This window comes from Carassius carassius, chromosome 22 (genome assembly GCF_963082965.1).
Source record: "Carassius carassius chromosome 22, fCarCar2.1, whole genome shotgun sequence".
Taxonomy (NCBI): domain Eukaryota; kingdom Metazoa; phylum Chordata; class Actinopteri; order Cypriniformes; family Cyprinidae; genus Carassius; species Carassius carassius.
Genome location: NC_081776.1, coordinates 15,525,130 through 15,544,669, shown reverse-complemented (window position 1 = coordinate 15,544,669; position 19,540 = coordinate 15,525,130). Strand labels below are relative to the sequence as shown.

At 41.0% G+C, this 19,540-nt stretch overlaps 1 protein-coding gene across 2 annotated transcripts in view; it reads right to left on the bottom strand.

Moving 5' to 3' along the window:
• The window catches only part of LOC132099046 (thyrotropin-releasing hormone-degrading ectoenzyme-like), a 127,529-nt gene that overhangs the window by 48,792 nt on the left and 59,197 nt on the right, over positions 1–19,540 (bottom strand). For both annotated transcript variants that reach the window (XM_059505437.1, XM_059505438.1), the window contains 3 exons: positions 17,142–17,255; positions 6,723–6,860; positions 5,185–5,250 (listed from right to left, as the gene is read on the bottom strand). In XM_059505437.1, coding sequence (XP_059361420.1) covers positions 5,185–5,250; positions 6,723–6,860; positions 17,142–17,255 — 318 coding nt within the window. The remainder of the gene's footprint in view (positions 1–5,184; positions 5,251–6,722; positions 6,861–17,141; positions 17,256–19,540) is intronic.

Here is a 19,540-nt window from a genome sequence, read left to right as displayed (position 1 = left end):
TTCAGCAGCTGGAAATCTATATAAGGCAAGAATGGGACCAAATTCCAACAGAAAAACTCCAGCAACTCATAGCCTCAATGCCCAGACGTCTTCAAACTGTTTTGAAAAGAAAAGGAGATGCTACACCATGGTAAACATGCCCCGTCCCAACTATTTTGTGACCTGTAGCAGAAATCAAAATTGAAATGAGCTCATTTTGTGCATAAAATTGTAAACTTTCTCAGTTTAAACATTTGCTATGTTATCTATGTTCTATTGTGAATAAAATATTGGCTCATGTGATTTGAAAGTCTTTTAGTTTTCATTTTATTAAAATTTAAAAAACGTCTCAACTTTTCCGGAATTTGGGTTGTATATATATATATATATATATATATATATATATATATATATATATATATATATATATATATACTCAGATTTTTGCGAAGATAGGAAAGATCTCAAACAGACTAAGTGCAATAAGTGCATAATAAAAGTGCCTCAGCATCAAACAGACAAATCTGCATAGAAAAGTGGATGTAATATCTGTATTGTAGTGTATTATTGAAGCTAAGACACCGGTGGGTGTCAGACTTTAATTTGTTAAACGCCAAACGCTATATTATCAGTGTTTCTTTTTGGCCCTGCAGTCTCAGTGATACGGTGGGCGACATGAAGAAGGAGTCTGATCCTGGAGAGCACATTTACATTCATCTGATAAGAACATCTGGTGGGAAGCCTTTTCCCTGCTGTATATGAGATTCCTCGATAACTCTTGAGTGACCGTGAGCAATAAACCCGTCAACTGTAATCCGCTTCCTGTTGCTGGAGTCAAGAGAGCAAACTGTCAAAAAACTGCATGTCCTCTGCATGTGACATACAACTGACTGGTTTCAAAATTCCTTTATACTTTTTTAAAGGCATAATTATCTAAAATAAAACGAAATAAATAAATAAAAATATTTACATATTTAAATATGAAGTTTGGTATATGTTTTGTAAATTTGCATAGCAGCCATGATCCATTTTATGTTGGTCTTGACAATTTTCAGTCTGCTTGGCCTAAAAATGTGTATTTCATTGAATGTGTTGTCACCCACCACTGTTTAGTGACCAAAAGCTCTTATAGAGAGACAGGAAGCAGACAATCCTAACAACTTCTACTGTTTACATAAAGTTATTGTCTCCCAAAAGAAAGAATCGACTCTGAACCGCCTGAACGAGTCGTCAGTAATTTGAATCCCACTTTCGACAGCTACACATCACAGAGTAACACATTTGCATAATGTCCACCTATGTTCTACATTGGCTGGCCGTGAACAACTTGGCCTTTCCTCAAACACTGTAGCTTGTTCATGTGGTTAACATCATGTCGAGCAGAAGCTCTGTCTCCTGCACGGTGGAAGTAAATTCATTTTATTTTCACTTCCAAAAGAAGAGGCTGCAAAGAATCAATTAAAGTTCATAGCAGTCCAACCCCAATCTTTTTTGTGTTCCTGTCATTTTACTGACGACTGCTTCTCTTATTCATTTATTTGTTGGCCAAGTTATTTTAATAGACAGCATAATGCCACTCTTTAACTTTTGGAAAAGCTTTGATGATGAGAGTTTACTTATGATGCAAAAAATCAGTCTAAAATAAAAATAAAAATAAAAATAAAAATGAAAATAAATACATACCAACTCATTAAAATGTTGTTAAATTTTTCCAAATCATATTTATTATTTGGTTCAAATCTTACATTTTGATTTAATATTATTAATAAATTACTTAATAAATATGACTATCTTGTATAAAGGACATGGTCATTTAACTTTTTATTTGCATACATCAACAGCTTGGAGCAGATCTAAAGACTCATTTCATAACTCAACATATTCCAGTGGGATGGTTGTGTATGTAAGAAATTTACTCTAATTAGCAATGGATAGTTCACTTTCATTCGGTCACTCTCGAGGTCACGTCGGATGACCGACAAACTGGGACGTGATGGAATTCCTCCTTCAGGGATCGAGGGTTACCATACATACGTAACCAAGACATTACTCTGACACTCTTCGGGACAGAATACTATCCTGAATGTTCTTTCATCAGATATTGTAGACACATTCGGTTTTGGTTTCTGATTTTGCAAAGCCAAATTACTATCAAAAAGGGAGACAAAAGATTGATCACTTTCGATATGTAAATCCCCCAGAGCTAAAACACAAGTTTTCTGCAAGAGCTTTCATCACAACAGTCAAAGGAGATCATAAATAATTCATTATTCATCCAGCTGAATGGATTCCCTCAAAAGTAATTCAAGAAGAAATATGTCTACAATTCTCTTGCATATGAAAGTAATTTTGAGACAATGAAGCTAAATTGTTTGGTGAGGTGCAGTGTTTACCTATTCTCCCCATCAATCACACAGAGACAGACAGAGATATTCAGAGTTCCCATGAGAGAGACAGAAAAGAGTAAGAATGAGGCTGCTGGGAGAAAAAGAGGAAGATGGGAAAATGGGTCTTCTCTGTTTCCAGAATGTTGGCAAATTGAACTAAGTATATGGCTATTTCATCCCTGATCAAAATGAATTATTAGCCCACAACATCCACGGGGAATCTCATAGTCTGCCATTCTCCAAGTCAGAGAGCAGACAAACAAGAATATGAAGCACCCAATCCAGGGAAGGAGCTTGCCCTGGATCCAAATCACACGGAGGATGAAGAACTGCAACACACTGAATTTTATTTCTTCAGGGCAGGAGCACACTTGTCCTCTGCTATTCATAGGTCAAGCTTTGCACATTTCCAGCTGGAATGAATATTTCCTACATTCCATAATATGATCCATCAGAAAGTGGTTTTAAAAGCGATGAGCAGTGTGTGTAAATGAGAAGGGAGTGCTTCATCACTCCGGTCAGCTCTATGAGCCCTAGACTTCATTTATGACTCCCTCTATTCTTTTATAAGAGACATTCATCCACCTGCTCATCCACCAGTGAAGACACCCTCATCCTTACAGAGAGAGAGAGAGAGAGATAGGGATGGTTAATGGTGGTCCGGGCGAGACTAAAGTCCAACTGCTGCTTCTGAACTGTTCAGCATTCAGGACTGTTTGCTGCTTCAATTTTGCAAAGACACGAGGAGGAGAAGAGAAGCCACACAGAGCAAAAGACACACAGAGAGAATGAAATGAGCTTCAGTGAACAGAAAAAGATAGACAGCAGATGAGAGCGGAGAGCTGGATCACAGGCAGATGTGTAGGAAACAGAGAAAAGAAAACAAACATACATACATACATGCATACATGTATAAATAAATCAATAAAACTATGATTAAACTGATTAACACAAAGAAAAAGCTTAAAGAAAATGATAAAAATAATATTATCAAAAATATTTTGAACTTGAATCAGTTAAAAAAAAGAAGTTGAAAAGAATACATAATAAATAACAAAAAACAACAACAACATAGTAAAATGTGATAATTTTATTTAGAATTATTAATTAATACAATAATAAGTTCAAAGAAAAAAATTATTAAAATGTAATTATTTAATAAATTTATGTTTGTCTCCGCTCTCTACACACTGGTCAGGAATTATTGTGTATTATGAAATGTTATTGTGTTCTGTTTCATTTTCATAAAAGATCAAATATACTGTGCATAAACATAAGATAAACATAAACTTTTCAAAAATATTTTTAAAAGGATAAAACTATAAAGAATTAACAGTAAGCTAATACTGATATTTAGATAATCCATATATTCCCCCAGCATGTTTTGATTTATTGATTTTATTGATTTTAACTAAGATTCAGACTGAATTGATTAGAAAGTAAATTGATGTTGTTAATAATCCAACAGGTTTATTATAGTACATATTGCACAAAACCCACACTTATTACAGTTTTAACCAGTTCAAGATAAATGGACACCGACATGTGCATTAGACACATCAGTCTACTATTCTGACATGTATTTGTACAATGATATAAAGATTGAATGCGCAGATGTTACATCTGTAAATGAAGCATTAAATGTGTTGCTCTGCAGAAAACATGACCTGATTGCTCTTCCAGCAACACTGAACCACAACAACAAAAATAACACAGAAAACAGCTCTGATCACTGACTGATCATTGACGGCATCTCGGGCATAAAGAAGTGAAATGAGTTTTGAAAGGTGATTTACATGGATCTGTGTCACAGCTCTGAAACTGTGTGAACTCACGTGTTAAAAAAGGAGCGATTTGTACCTTTAACTCATTTACATTTATTAAATTACAGACTGACTCTCACTGGATTCAAAACTGCAGCCTGTTTATTCACTGCCCAGATCTTTTAACCACATTACAGGATGTAGTTTCATGTAGCAGCCATATGGTGTCCACAAAATGATTAATACTCTCTAATAATACATAAAGAGATCTGCTGCTCACTCCAGAGGAGGTCTGATTGCTAGACGGACACAGTAAGAGATTCAGAGATCTTAAAAACACTTCAGCTGGAGCAGACGACCATGTGACTATAAACAAACAGCTAAATAAAAGCCTCACGCTGTTCACCTACTGACATCAACACGTCTACATAATGTCAGATATATATGTGCTTTAATGCAGCGGATGTGTTTCTGTTCACCGGTTTAACACAGAGAATGATTCTGAAACTCCTGATTGTGAATGTTTCAGATATGAAATTCATTTCTGACATGAACATGTTTAATCACTTGTCTGATTGTTTCACCTCAAGCGTGATGGCAGCACGCGACGAGACAACAAGCTGTTGTAGCTCAAATGATAAGAAACACGTGTAAACCAACACGGATGCATAATATCCCAAACGCTCGTAGCAAAAACATACGAGACACTCAGAACAGCCTTAGGGGGCTTGAGAACTGAACATTTGCTGAGATATTCAAGTGTGTGTGTGTGTGTGTGTGTGTGTGTGTGTGTGTGTGTGTGTGTGTGTGTGTGTGTGTGTGTGTGTGTGTGTGTATAATTCAAAGGATTTAACAAGAATTTTAATTTTGAAAAAAAAGAAGTAAATTTTAGGTATTATGCCACAATTTCTGTTAAAGCTGCACTTATGCAAAATGTGTAATTCATAAATAGAGTCTTATAAACATATTCATAACACATTAGGAGTAATACGTGCATGCGTGTGAAGTCATCTGTGACCACAAAGAGAAAAGATGAAAGAAACGTGTTGACTTACATTGAGGCCTCTCTGGAATAGCGGCTGTCCCATGACGTTAGCCAACATCCGGATCAGAGCGGCTCCCTGCAGACACACCAGAAAAACACACATTCAATAAAAGCTGCTCAGTTACACCTGCTCTACACACAAATCTATTCGCAAAATAAACATAGTATCAAATTATAGTAAACCGCTTGCAATGGAAGTCTTTTAAATGCTACTGATGTAATTTTACTATTTAAATAGCATTTTTTGGATATAGGCCCCTTCCTGATATTTTTGTTTCATTGTTTCAGTTAAACTGAATTTATGCAGCGTTATTTACATGTTATCATAGTATTTATTAATATTTTGTATATCATAGTATTTTTTAATAGTTGTATTAGTATTTCTGTTAAGCTTTAATTTTTCTATTTTAGTTTTACTATAATTTAAATAAGTTTAAAATCCTCATCTAAAATTTATTTTCTTTGAATGTGTTTATATATATATATATATATATATATATATATATATATATATATATATTGTCTAAACAAGGACTCCATGAAACTCATCCTGCTGTTTTCTGCAGTTTCATAAATGTGTATCTTTTTGACTTTGAGTGACTTTGACATTCTCATTTGACAGCATCTAATTCCCATCTCTCCGCATCCCATCCTCCACAGTCTGTGTGATGAGTGTCTCTTCCTGTTAGCACTTAGCATTATGGGATGTGTTGTGGGATATCAAAGTCCTTAGAGTCTGAGGAAGAAGTGATGAGGGACAGCTGGGTGTCGGGATCACTGCAGTGTGACTGACAGAGTTCACAACACCACAGATCCTGCAGGGAACAGAGGGAGGGGCTTGAGGTACAGCGAAAGCCAATCAGAATCCGGCTTTTGCTGATTGACAGCTGGAGGGAGAGTTGAAGCAGAAACTCAAATCTTCAGTGAATGGAAGATTTTATCTGCGTTTGAACCCTGATAGAGGACAACATTTTTTATTAACTTCTCTTTGTGCCTTTAATGGCTTTGAGATGTTCAGGATGAGAGGATATATTTGGGCGCAGGAGTTATTTAAAGTGTGTTCCAGTGAGAAAGAGGTAATTAGATGTCGTCTAGTCTGAGATGAAATGTTTATTGTGCCACTAAAGTCCTCGGAGGACACAAAACCTTACAATCTTTCAGTGTTACAGTTTCAGTCCTCAACAAAGCTTTTAATTAAACTGTTTTTCTTGTGTATGTGAAGAGGCTTATAACAACACAACTCCATTTACAATTCAAAGATAAACTGAGAAGTCTTTAGCTGGGAGAAACTGAGTTGTTTACTGGACTTAATAAAAGATAAAGTTTAGCAGTGAAGTGAAGTCCTGACATGAATAAATGATTTACACCGACAATACTGCTCTTTCACAAAGTCATTGTTTCTCTTCTGCTGGCAGCTTGTATTAAATAGAAGTGAAATGTGGAATTTAATTGAAATTTATTTATGTTCAATTTTGAGTATAAACCAGTTCAATCAGCTCAGCTCAAGAGCAAAGGTTTATACGCATCTCCAGTAGAAGCTTCTTTTACCTTCTTATACGCAATCCAGTCGAACACTCTGTCGATGTCTGTGGCTTCAAACACTTCCTGAGAGATCGGATGAGAACTGGCCAAACCGTCCAGTAACATCACCTCATGAAGAACATCAGTCAGAAACCTCTGCTTCTCCTGTGGATGAAAGACAGAGAGAGACTTTATTCTGTTTTACAATGTCAAACACATAAAAGTGTCACACAAAAGCCTCGGTTTTATTTTCAGAAGTAAAAATCACTTTGAGCTGCTCTATAAATGAAATTAGAAAGTGGTTATGGGAAAATTCAGCTCATATTTCTCACATCTGAAACCTTTCTGCAGCAGCTTCCCACAATCCACTAATGCGATGAACATTCAGTACCAACATACAAGAGCCAACAAGACTCAAAATATTATAAACACATGATCTATGCAACACCACAAACTCTTATACATTTCAGCAAATTGTGCTTCTCCAGTAATACTGTTTTCCTGTTGCTCTTTGAAAGTGGTGGTTTGCCAGTTACCGTATATGATATAAATGGATGAATTATATATGAAAGCATTACACTGCAGGTTCATATCCAGAACATCTTCATAATGGGCTCTCTGGCAAAATCTCTGCACTGACTGACCAAATTCAAAATTACACTAAATTAACTTTTTTTTCCTTTTTCTTTTTTTTTTCTCATCCATGTATTTAATAAATGTGTGTGACTAAGAGAAAGCCAGCAAACTCTCAGCTGCTATAAACACGTCTGGGTTGGATACTTTGAATGTTTTATTACACCTTTATTCTCCATCATAATGAATAATTCTTGCCCATTAAAGCTTTTGGCAGCTTGATTAAGAATCCCGTTGACATTAATCCAACAGAGCAGGATATTTTAATCAAGGGATATGAGCTCAAACAAATAACATACGGAAATGAATCAAGAAACAAATGTTCATCAGAACCATAGTTTTATGTCAGTATAAGAAGACATTTTCTACTAACCAACTCAATCCTGGTTATTTCCAGGGTTGGAAATTAATGTGGGCTTGGGGGGGAAATGACACCAAATTTAACAAAAAAACACACATATATATTTAATAAGGAAAATTTCACTTTCAAATGTCTCTGGAAATGCATTTCTGGGGACAAATATTTCCCCATAATGGAAATTTTAATTTCTGATCTTGATCGCTTTAACAACATTCCCATCTTATTTTCTGACGTTCTGCTAAATGGAGATGACATTAGAAAAAAAAAACTCACATAAAAGTGAAAAGTCATTCAAATCAATAGATAGAATACTTGCAGGTATCTAAATTCCAAACTAAGATTGATCTGTGACTTTTTATGATATTTGTAGATCAAAGAGTTTACTGGACGGCTGAAGTGTAAAATTTCCTTCAATACATTTACATCTGAGGTACAGTTGCCTTTATATATTTGTGAAACATTAAAAAAAACCTGAAACATGTTTTGCCTAATGTACTGCAGCAATAGTTTATCCCTCATATTTAACTTCAGAGAGAAGATCTTGGAGAAAGTACAGACTCCTTGAAATCAGTGTCCTAATTTCTCAAGCTATTTATATCATCACTCAAGTTGTCTTCTAGAAGATAACACTGTGTGACAGCTGACTTATTAGCATCTGATGGGCAGTTACTTTATTATCCAGACTAATATGAGCCTCAAAGGTTGATGTGAATACATATATGAAATCAATAGCAAATGAGGACTTCAAATAAATGTACAACATTATGGTGAATGTGAATATAGAGAAACAGACAGAACTAGAAAGAAAGAGAACAGCTGTTGACACAGAGCTGATTTGATGCAAGTCACGTAATGTGCACTATAAAATGAGTGCAATGAGAAGAGCTTCCATCTGGCCCATATGTGCTCTCAACAAGGTGTTTACGGCCAATGATACGTCATTTAGATCCTGCTTATTAACGTCTCAACCTCATCACCTGCTGTAAATGCACCTGAAGTTTCACACCGATCAACCACTTTAAGGTCAGAGACATCAGTGATGCCTGGCAGTGCCTTATGGGTAACCAAACCTCCCCGAAAGCATCTCTAGCCTGATGGATGTGAGAAAGTGTAGGAAAACCAACAGTCCAGTAGATATGAGCAGATTAAGGGACCTATATTTTAATGACCTATTACAGGTCCGTGTCACATACATTCCCAACATTTCTCTGTGAGTTTTCAGTTTTGGTTTAGACTGAACCATGCAATTTTATCCATATTTTGGTAGAGAAATGCTTACAGTCATCCTATCAGTGTACTGAAGTGCTTCCATCAAAACCCAATTGCTCCCTGAAATGATGTTCCCTAAATGGTCTCTCTGCTTGGCTGATGCCCCATAACCAAGGTGGCTTGGATCAGAGAGGCATAGAATACCCGGACAGACAGATGGGAAGGACATTATGCAAATGTGAAGGTATAAACCGAAAGTACACACATGGGTGCTACTGTATATAACAAGGGAGATATTTTTTTTATTTATTTAAAAAAAGCTAATTTAGTGCTTTAAAATGCTTTTAGCACTTAAACTTAACATACATTGGCATAAGTGTACACTATGTCCATTGTAAGACACATCATGCCCAGCCAGTCATGACCAGCAACCCACAATAAAAAAAGTGACTAATCATGAGCAGAAGATCCAAACAGCTTGAATCAGCACGACTGCTAATAGATAGCAAAGTGTAATAAACATTGGAAGCCCTCAGTGTCATAAACATTGGTAAATTGGGTTACGTTTTGTTGTGCGGATGACCTGTGTAATTATTTTATTTTACGATTGAAGCTCCAAGTGTGTCACAGTAACTGCATTACAGGCCACTAAAGTTTGGCCGGAATAGCATTATGCTAATTGCTAACATCATTACACTCAAATAAAAGCAGCTCTACCCTTGCGAAAAAGTTTATTCAAGTGTACTATTGGTATACTTCTTTTAAACAAAAACAAAAACAAAAAAATACGAAAGTATCCTTTAAGTCTCCTTTTATGTACTTTTCAGAAATGTACTTAAAATGACATTTAAGTATACTTGACTAATACTTAAAAAGTAAAGTCTAAATATATTTGAGCTATACTTGTGCTCCAGGAATCCATGTTTTCATTGTTATCCGGTAGGAGGCGCTATTACACATCTACTGTACAGAATTTCCAAAACAAAAGTGAAAAAGAACCCGAAACAACAGATGCTTCCACATGTAGCCTAACACCATCATCATAGAACAGCATAAAAAACACTGTAATGTTATGGAATAAAATGTCAAGCTTCAAGATGTTGATTGACTCCATCTACGTTTTGATTATCATTCTGAATCCAATTCATAGTCTTTCTTTCTTTCTTTCTTTTTTTTTTTAAAGAAACTTACCCACATTCAAGTGTTTATAAAAAAAAAGAATACATGAAGCTAGAATAAAATGTTCCTTTTCAGGAACTCGAGCTGCGTCGAAACGCTTTTGGGGAACGTCCCTGACGAGACCGACTCTGAATATCGTGTGCAATCAGTCCATCGGAAAGGCGTGACGTCACGGGCGGGGTGACGTAGCGACCAGGAAGCTATAAAAGCACGTGCCGTGCAGCTGGCTTCAGCTTCGAATCTGTCAGCAAGCGCTCTGTGTGTGCATGTGCAAAAGTCTGTCTGTTGGTCCTATTTATTGTTGTCTGTCCCTTAGCTTAAAAAGATCGCTAAAACAGCTACAATATGCCTAAACAAAAGCAAAAGACCAAACATTTGAAGGGCGATTCCAAGCCGCGTTACAGACTGTGTGTTCCTCCCTGCACTCGCTACATTACGAGTGGGGATACACACAGGCTGTGCGTGGCTTGCCTGGGATCGAAGCACGCTGAGTCGGCTCTCGAGGGGGCCGACTGCCCGCATTGTGAACGTTTGCCAATGCGGACGCTTCGATCCCGGAGGGCTCTCTTCGAGGAGGGAGCCTTCACCAGCGTTCCTCGCGGTGCTGGCCCCGCTTCTGCCGAGGCAGAGCGGCTGCTGCACTCGTGGGGTTCGCAGGTGGATCTGTCAGAAGGAATGGAGACGGGCCAGTCCTTATCTCCTTCCTCATCTGCCAGATCCGGCGCCCAAACCCTGGGTTCGGAAGCACGCTCGTCGGTTTCTTCCCCCCAGGGTGAGGGATCAGCTCTTCACCTCTCGTCCTCCGAGGAGGTCGATGTGGAGACTGTTGCTGGGGATTCGCCACCCCTGTCGCCCCAGTATGAGGAGCTGTTGGAGGTGGTCACGCGGGCAGTAGATAAATTAAAAATTGACTGGCCTGCTGAAAAACAGACTGAGCCGCAGAGAAGCAAATTAGACGAACGCTTTCTGCGGCCGAAGCAACCACCTCCACGTCGGAGCCTTCCATATTTTCCCGATCTCCATGACGAGTTATCGAGATCGTGGAAACACCCGTATTCGACCCGCCTCTTTGGCCCCGATTCACTATACTATGGCAACGTGATGGGGCTGGGAGAGCGTGGTTATAGAGCGATGCCACGGGCTGAACAGACGCTCGCGAGCTATCTGTCACCCGGTTCGGCCTCGTCTCTAAAGGCTCCGACATTGCCCACTAAGCCGCTTCGAGTTACATCATCGCTAGTGGGCAAAGGTTATGTGGCAGCAGGTCAGGCTGGGGCGTGCCTTCATACTATGGCAGTCCTGCAAGCTTATCAGGCTGACCTGCTGAGAGATATCGATGAGGGGGAGGGGATTAAGTCTGAGGAGATTGAAGAACTCAGGAAGACCGCTGATCTCTCCCTCCGCGCCACTAAGGAGACCGCTCGCACAATTGGGCGGTCTATGGCAGCTTTAGTGGCCGCAGAGAGGCATTTGTGGCTGACCCTGTCAGAAATTAAAGAACGGGACAGGGTCTGCCTCCTGGACGCCCCGCTTCAAGCCTCGGGCCTGTTCGGCGACACAGTCAATACTGTCGTCGACAGGTTCCAGGAGGCGCACAAGCAGGCGGCGGCGTTCCAGAGTTTCCTCCCTCGTCGCTCTCGTGGTACATCTGGGCGGGAGATGACCACGCCACATACCGGCTCCTCACACCGGGTAGCGCAGAAACAGAGCGTCGCCACTCGTGCTCCCCCACGTCGGGACCGAGGGCAACGACGCTCTGAGTCGGGGGCTTCTAGGGCGAAAGCCGATTTAAGATCTGTCATCGAAGCCCGGAAGTCCTCGACGAAACGATCCTGACGCCAGGATCCAGAGGGTAGCCCCTGCTGGGGTAGAGCGCGGTTCACCTCATTACACGGTGCCCGTCTCACCTCAGTACCCTCAGGAGGTCGGTCTGCCAACCCTGCCAGAGTTTCAGGGCGCAGCGGCCTCCAGCGAGCACCACTCCCAGTTACTTCCGCCCGTGAGCGTAGCGGAGCTGGGATGCTCGCCGCCCCTGCGGGGGCCTCTTACACCAGAGGTCAGTCTCGAGAGACTGATTCCCTTAGTAGATTATTTAGCAGCGTGGAAGCTACTGCCAAATGTATCTCAATGGGTCCTGCGTACAATAGAAAGAGGCTATTGCATTCAGTTCGGTCATCCACCACCGAAGTTCAACGGGGTTACGCCGACTGTGGTCGGCCCCCAGCAGGCTCTGGTTATGGAACAAGAAGTGAATACCCTATTAAGGAAGGAGGCCATCGAGGTGGTCCCTCCTCTAGACAGGGAATCCGGATTTTACAGCCGGTATTTCATAGTTCCAAAGAAGGATGGGGGGTTGCGTCCGATCCTGGACTTGCGTCTCCTGAACCGCTCAGTTATGTCACTGAAGTTCAAGATGCTCACTGTCAACCAGGTTGTAGCTCAAATCAGGTCCGAGGACTGGTTTGTCACAATAGATCTCAAAGATGCATACTTCCACATATCCATCCTTCCACAACACAGGAAGTTTCTGAGGTTCGCTTTCGGGGGCAAAGCTTATCAATATCGAGTACTTCCCTTTGGCCTCGCACTCTCACCCCGCACGTTCACGAAATGTATGGATGCGGCTCTGGTATCCCTCCGTATGCAGGGCATCCGCATTTTAAATTATATCGACGATTGGTTGATCCTAGCTCAATCAGAGCAGATGGCGGCTCGACATCGAGATGTCGTTCTCGCACACATGGGGGAGCTGGGTTTGAGACTAAACGCCAAGAAGAGTGTACTTTCTCCAGTTCAGAGAACCACCTATCTAGGCGTAGTGTGGAATTCGACCACGATGCAGGCACGTTTGTCTCCTGCTCGGATCGAGTCGATCCTCACATCAGTCGAGAGAGTCAAAGAAGGCCAGTCACTCACTGTCAAACAATTCCAGAGATTGTTAGGGCTGATGGCAGCTGCGTCCAACGTGATACCTTTTGGCCTGCTGTACATGAGACCCCTACAGTGGTGGCTCAAGTCCAAGGGTTTTTCCCCGAGGGGAAATCCACGTCGAGTTATCAAGGTCACGCGGCGGTGCCTTCGTGCCTTAGACATGTGGAGGAAACCTTGGTTCTTGAATCAGGGCCCGGTGCTGGGAGTTCCTTGTCGCCGTGTAACGCTAGCGACAGATGCGTCCCTCACCGGTTGGGGTGCGGTCATGAGTGGCCACCCTGCCCGCGGTCTGTGGAGTGGTCGCCATCTGACATGGCACATCAATTGCCTAGAGATACTAGCGGTCTATCGAGCATTGAAATATTTCCTCCCGGACCTGAGAGGTCACCATGTGTTGGTGCGCACCGACAACACATCAGTGGTCTCTTATATCAATCACCAGGGGGGTCTGTGTTCGCGCCCCTTGTACAAGCTGGCACACCAGATCCTTCTGTGGTCCCAGGGCAAGCTCCTCTCGATCAGAGCAGCGTATATTCCTGGGAGATTGAATGTGGGAGCAGACATACTGTCGAGACAGGGGCCGAGGCCCGGGGAATGGATGCTTCACCCCGAGGTGGTGAAGCAGATATGGAGAGTATTTGGTACAGCTCAGGTGGACCTCTTTGCGACTCAGGAGACATCGCAATGTCCCCTCTGGTTCTCTCTAGTTCATCCAGCTCCTCTGGGACTGGACGCTTTGGTACAGACCTGGCCGAGGCTTCGTCTGTACGCTTTTCCCCCTATCGCTCTGCTCCCGGGAGTTCTGGCGAGAGTACGCCGGGACGGGGCCCGTCTACTACTAGTAGCCCCGTTCTGGCCGGGCCGAGTATGGTTCTCAGATCTAGTCTCGCTCCTCGACGGCTCTCCGTGGGAGATACCGATCAGGACAGACCTACTCTCACAGGCGCAGGGCACGATAATTCACCCTCGCCCGGAGTTGTGGAGGCTGTGGGTGTGGCCCCTGAGGGGGCACAACTGCTAGCAGCCGGTCTCTCAACCGAGGTTGTTGAGACCCTACTCCAATCCAGAGCTCCCTCTACGAGGAAACTGTACGCCCTGAAGTGGAAGCTCTTCACTTCATGGTGCAGAGACCGCCAGCTTGACCCAGCAGACTGCCCAGTTGGTACAGTTCTGGAGTTTTTACAAGCCAGGCTCTCTGCGGGGTTATCCCACTCCACCTTAAAGGTTTACGTGGCGGCCATAGCTGCTTTCCACGTCCCTTTCAATGGTCAGTCAGTGGGCAGACACCCCCTAGTTACACGTTTCCTCCGCGGTGCGCTGAGGCTGAGACCTCCAGTACGATCCCGTGTTCCCCCCTGGGATTTGGTTGTGGTTCTAGAGGCTCTTTGTAAAGCTCCATTCGAGCCAATACAAGATATCTCAGATAGACATCTGACACTTAAAACTGCCCTATTACTGGCAATCACCTCACTAAAGAGAGTTGGAGATCTTCAGGCCCTTTCGGTGGCCCCTACCTACTTAGACTTTGCCCCTGGTATGGCCAAAGCATTTTTATACCCTCGAGCGGGTTACGTTCCGAAGGTTCCCTCTGTTACACCACAGCCTATCGTACTGCAGGCCTTCTGTCCTCCTCCCTTTCGGGAGCACGACCAAGAGAAGCTAAACTGTATGTGTCCAGTGCGAGCACTGGACGCATACGTCCACAGAGCTGCCCTGTGGAGAAAATCAGACCAATTGCTTGTTTGCTACGGTCCTTCTAACAAGGGTTCTCCTGCCACCAAGCAGACCCTTAGTCGTTGGATAGTCGAGGCTATCAACCTCTCCTATGAGTCCTCTGGTCTTCCCCCCCCCTTTGGGGGCCAAGGCTCACTCTACTCGGAGTATGGCGGCCTCCAAGGCCTTCTCAGCAGGTGTGTCCCTCTTGGACATCTGCAACGCTGCGGGGTGGTCCACGCCCTCCACATTTGTCCGATTTTACGATCTTGACATGCGAGCCACGCCGGGCTCCTCTGTCCTCTCGTCTTAGCTGTGCTCTTTTGACTACACACTAGGCAGGGATTTGGAAGTCTGGCAGCGTTGGCACATCGTTCCCCAAAAGCGTTTCGACGCAGCTCGAGTTCCTGAAAAGGAACGTCCCTAGGTTACGTATGTAACCCTAGTTCCTTGAAGGAACGAGACGCTGCGTCGCAGAGCCATACTCCCGGCACCCCTGCCGGCGCTTGCTTCCCTACTCGAAGCTGAAGCCAGCTGCACGGCACGTGCTTTTATAGCTTCCTGGTCGCTACGTCACCCCGCCCGTGACGTCACGCCTTTCCGATGGACTGATTGCACACGATATTCAGAGTCGGTCTCGTCAGGGACGTTCCCCAAAAGCGTTTCGACGCAGCGTCTCGTTCCTTCAAGGAACTAGGGTTACATACGTAACCTAGGGACGTTTTTGTTTACAAGCAGATATCATGCTCTTTCTTTTGATGTTTTGTATTTTCAGATATTCATATAACAAAATACATACAAATTAATACCTAAATTGGGACATGGTAGGACTCTTAAAGTATGATGTAAAGTTCACTTAAAGAAAACTTGTGAGTACACTTGCAGTATAAAACTACTAAACAAGTAGTTCACTGAGACTATACTTCTAAGTGTACTATTAAAATGCTACAAGTATTTCATTAGTAAACTATCGGAATACTAAGTTCACTTTTAGTATACTTCCAGTACAAACTAAAAACATAGATGTAAACTAGTTGTGTTTACTACCATTATACTTAGAAGTCTGGTGCTCACAAACACTCCTGGATTTGTTTGCCATCCTATAATACAGGAATATTATGAGATGTTGGTTTGGACGCACCTGGTCTGATAAAATTACCTCATAATTCTTGGCCGTTAAACAGCTATTCAGAAAATCACTGAACCTATTGACTCCTGTGAGATGGCTGGGCATTGTGGATTGAAGCTATGCCTTGTCTTTCACCAAACATGAACCCATCTGGATGTAGAAAATGAATGTGGATGATTCATTAGACCATGTGACTTTTTTCATTGCTCTTTATTTATATATTGTACTCTGGCCATGAATTCAAGTATTTTTTCAATGACCGCTTTAGCACAAATTCCAGCTCTGTGAGGCTCTGCAGTAAATTACTGTAGTTCAGACTATCACAGAGGTGTGGTAATACTAATGTAGTTTGTCTTTTCCCACTAAATAAGTTTTGCACATTTTGTGACTAGCACAGGTAAAAGTATTCAAACATGTCAGAATTCATTATGATCAAATACTCATCAGTCTATCCGTGGCACTATTATATCACAGATCTCCTTTGATAATTGATCTGAAGATTACTATACTAAAGTTTCATTACAACACAACAAAAGATGAAGGCATAAGCATCGGTTGCTCTGACAATGAAGCAGGACTGAAATAGAGGCATGTGATAACAAAGCTCAGAATATAATTATTTATGCTCATGAAGTCAAACTCATGATTGTGCTCATAATAACCATTAAAACAGTTGGAACAATTTGTTCTTTACAAGCTCATAATGAACCAGTCCATGCATGCCTCCATTTGGCACACTAATTTACTACTGACAGTAAGATCAAACGCACACTTTCCATTACATGACATTGTAAAACATTGTCATTTCAGCTAATGCTGGGTTCAAAACTTTGAGAACACTCTACATATAAACTAAAAAGCCATTTATATTTGATTATTTTAAACACAGAAACCATAACCATTGATTTAAATCAATGTCAGGGTGTTGTCGACATTTAGCAGCCAAAACTTAACAAAGTAAGTAAAAATGAACTGTGAAAGGGTTGTTTTTTTCTGCTTAGATTAATCTTGGCAAAAAAAAAAGCTTAAGATCTCGTGTGTGAAAAGCATTAAAGAATTGCTCTTATTTTAAGAGATTCACATCTGAATAGCTTGAAAACCATATACCTCTCACTATATAGCATATGACTCTATGTACATTAAGATATAAATCTTTTGTGACACAGGGCGCTGAATCTTTTTATTTTCTCATTCCATCCAAGTTATAGTTGATACATTTAAGAAAATAAAAAAGACTATTACAGTGACTGCTTCTAATCTATACAAGATAATAACAACAACCAAAACTCACCATGTTCCACTTTGGGAAGAGGAAATCAGCCCCAATGAACTCGAAGTAATGCGCAAATCCCTCCTTCAGCCAAACGTCCTCCCACCAAACAGGTGTGACTAGATCCCCAAACCACTAGAAGTGAAGAAATGAACAATCAATCATCAACAGAAAAAAACAGTGACCATTACAAAAGATTGATTTCATGTTCACTGGCGAAAAATTACAACAAACTTTTGTTATTTTGCACAAAAAGCGGGGTGGGGGGGAGGAGGGGGTACTTGGTACACTGAAACCAAATTTAATTTCGACAAAGCTTCAGGAAATAAATTCATGCTCCTATTCATCCAATATCTCCAAAAGCATATATTACATCTATTGGCAAATACATTTTATTAGAAAACTCCAATACTGCATAAAACGACCTTGTGCTCTTTAAAAGTAAAAGTACACATAATCACTTCTAATAAACATTTGCACTCTGGTTCAACAACAACAACAAAAAAAGTTCGCAAAAGATTTCACAGAACACTGAGAACCCGGCAGAGCTTCTGAACTATGATTAATAGTGGCCTAAACAATCAATAACCTACAGTTACGCAATTAAAACACATTTTTCAGTTTCACAGCATGCATACCTGGGCACGGCGCCAAGGACACATAAATGAACAGAACAGAGAAAAATAAGGATTATGAAACATCCCATCTGGAATGTAGAAAGACTCCAAATGGCCCTTGGCATTGTGTGCAGATGACAGTGTGCAAAACAGGGCTATTGACTGAAAACGATGCAACAATGCAGTTCTAAATGGGCTGAATATTTTCCAGACTCTGAGGATGTCAAGCAGATGTGCTACTGAACGATGGATCTCGTTGCAGCACACAAACCTTGGGTCTCTTTCATCTGAACATGACATCATAACAACAGCTCTCAAAGCACCTGACGGGCCGATCATCAGACACATGGACTGATAGTGTAGAGAGAGACAGCTGGTATTCTGCTCTCAGAGGAACCTTATACTAGACACACGTCAAGTGGCTTCCCATAGGTTTAGTGACGTTTTCTGCCTTCTTTTGATTTGTCAGATGTTCTAACGCTAATGACAGTGAACCAGAATAGTGAGTCAAATCACATCACTTATTGTGTTTAAAAAGACAAGCTGCAGAGAAATGGATTAGTGCAGTGAAATCTTGAAAGATGACAGACAGACAGACAGACAGAGATGGATAGAAAGCTAAACAGAGGGATTCTGCAGGCCTGCTTCATTAACAGACTCACTGGAGGAAGTCATGCAGGGAAGAGTTCATCCTGTACCTCTATACTGCAGCATATGCAGGACACTTGAAAAAAGTCTTCAACGGAATCATTATAAAAATAAAAAATAAAAATACTTTTAGTTATATAATATGGAAGCATATGGGTAGCAATATTCAATTTGGCATGTAATATGCAAAATGACAATGCAATATGTAAAATGACAATGCATTTCTGTATTTACATTTACATTTTCCAATACATTTTTGCAACGTTTGGTGCAAAATGAAAATGCAAATTAAATTAAATAATTTTCATTTTGCCATTTCATACACCAGTTTTAATATGTAAAATGAATACTAATTTTAACGCTTTATAAGTTGCAAAATTAAAATGAAAATGTATTACAGAAATGATTAGATATGTCTAACATGTTCAAGCAAAAACTGTGGCAAAATGATCATTTAAATGCTACTTTTCTTAAATGCATTAACACTCACAGTCAAGACACTTACGATTGCATTTTCATTCAATGTCCCGCAATGAATGTAGCAAAATTCAATGTGCACATTGAAAATGCATTCTGAGCCGATCATGTGTCCGCCCCCTCCCACCATGTCAATCACTGCGTGAACAAGGCGGGGCTTGCAGAAGGTCAGAGACTCAAATCTCAAGAAGAGGATTCAAATGAGAGAACATGGACAAGACAGTTGGCCCGTGTACGTTTTGATCATTTCGGTTTATGGCTTCAATATTTCATTCGCACTTGTGGGTGGCGCTGAAACGCTGCTTTCATCTGATTGGTCGAATCGCTCCACCTTCAGCTCGGTCTTTTCATTCTTTCAGGCAGAATAACAGTCAGTGCGAGTGAAGCACTGTAATGTCTGAAAATACACTTAATACACAAATTATTTCTAGGTTGTAGTATTGTATGAATATTGTCCCACTGATAAATACAGTGCAAATAGTTCTGTCTCCTTGTATAACAGTGAAGTGGAAATAAATATAGTTAAATTTATGAAATATTTTTTGGGAAGGTAAGTCTTGCCAGTTATACAGCAACACGAGTCAGACGAGTCTGAAGATCTGAGCTGAATTTGGTGAAACATTAAAGTTTTAGTCTGTGTCAATTACTCTCATAATAAATAATAATAATGATGTTACC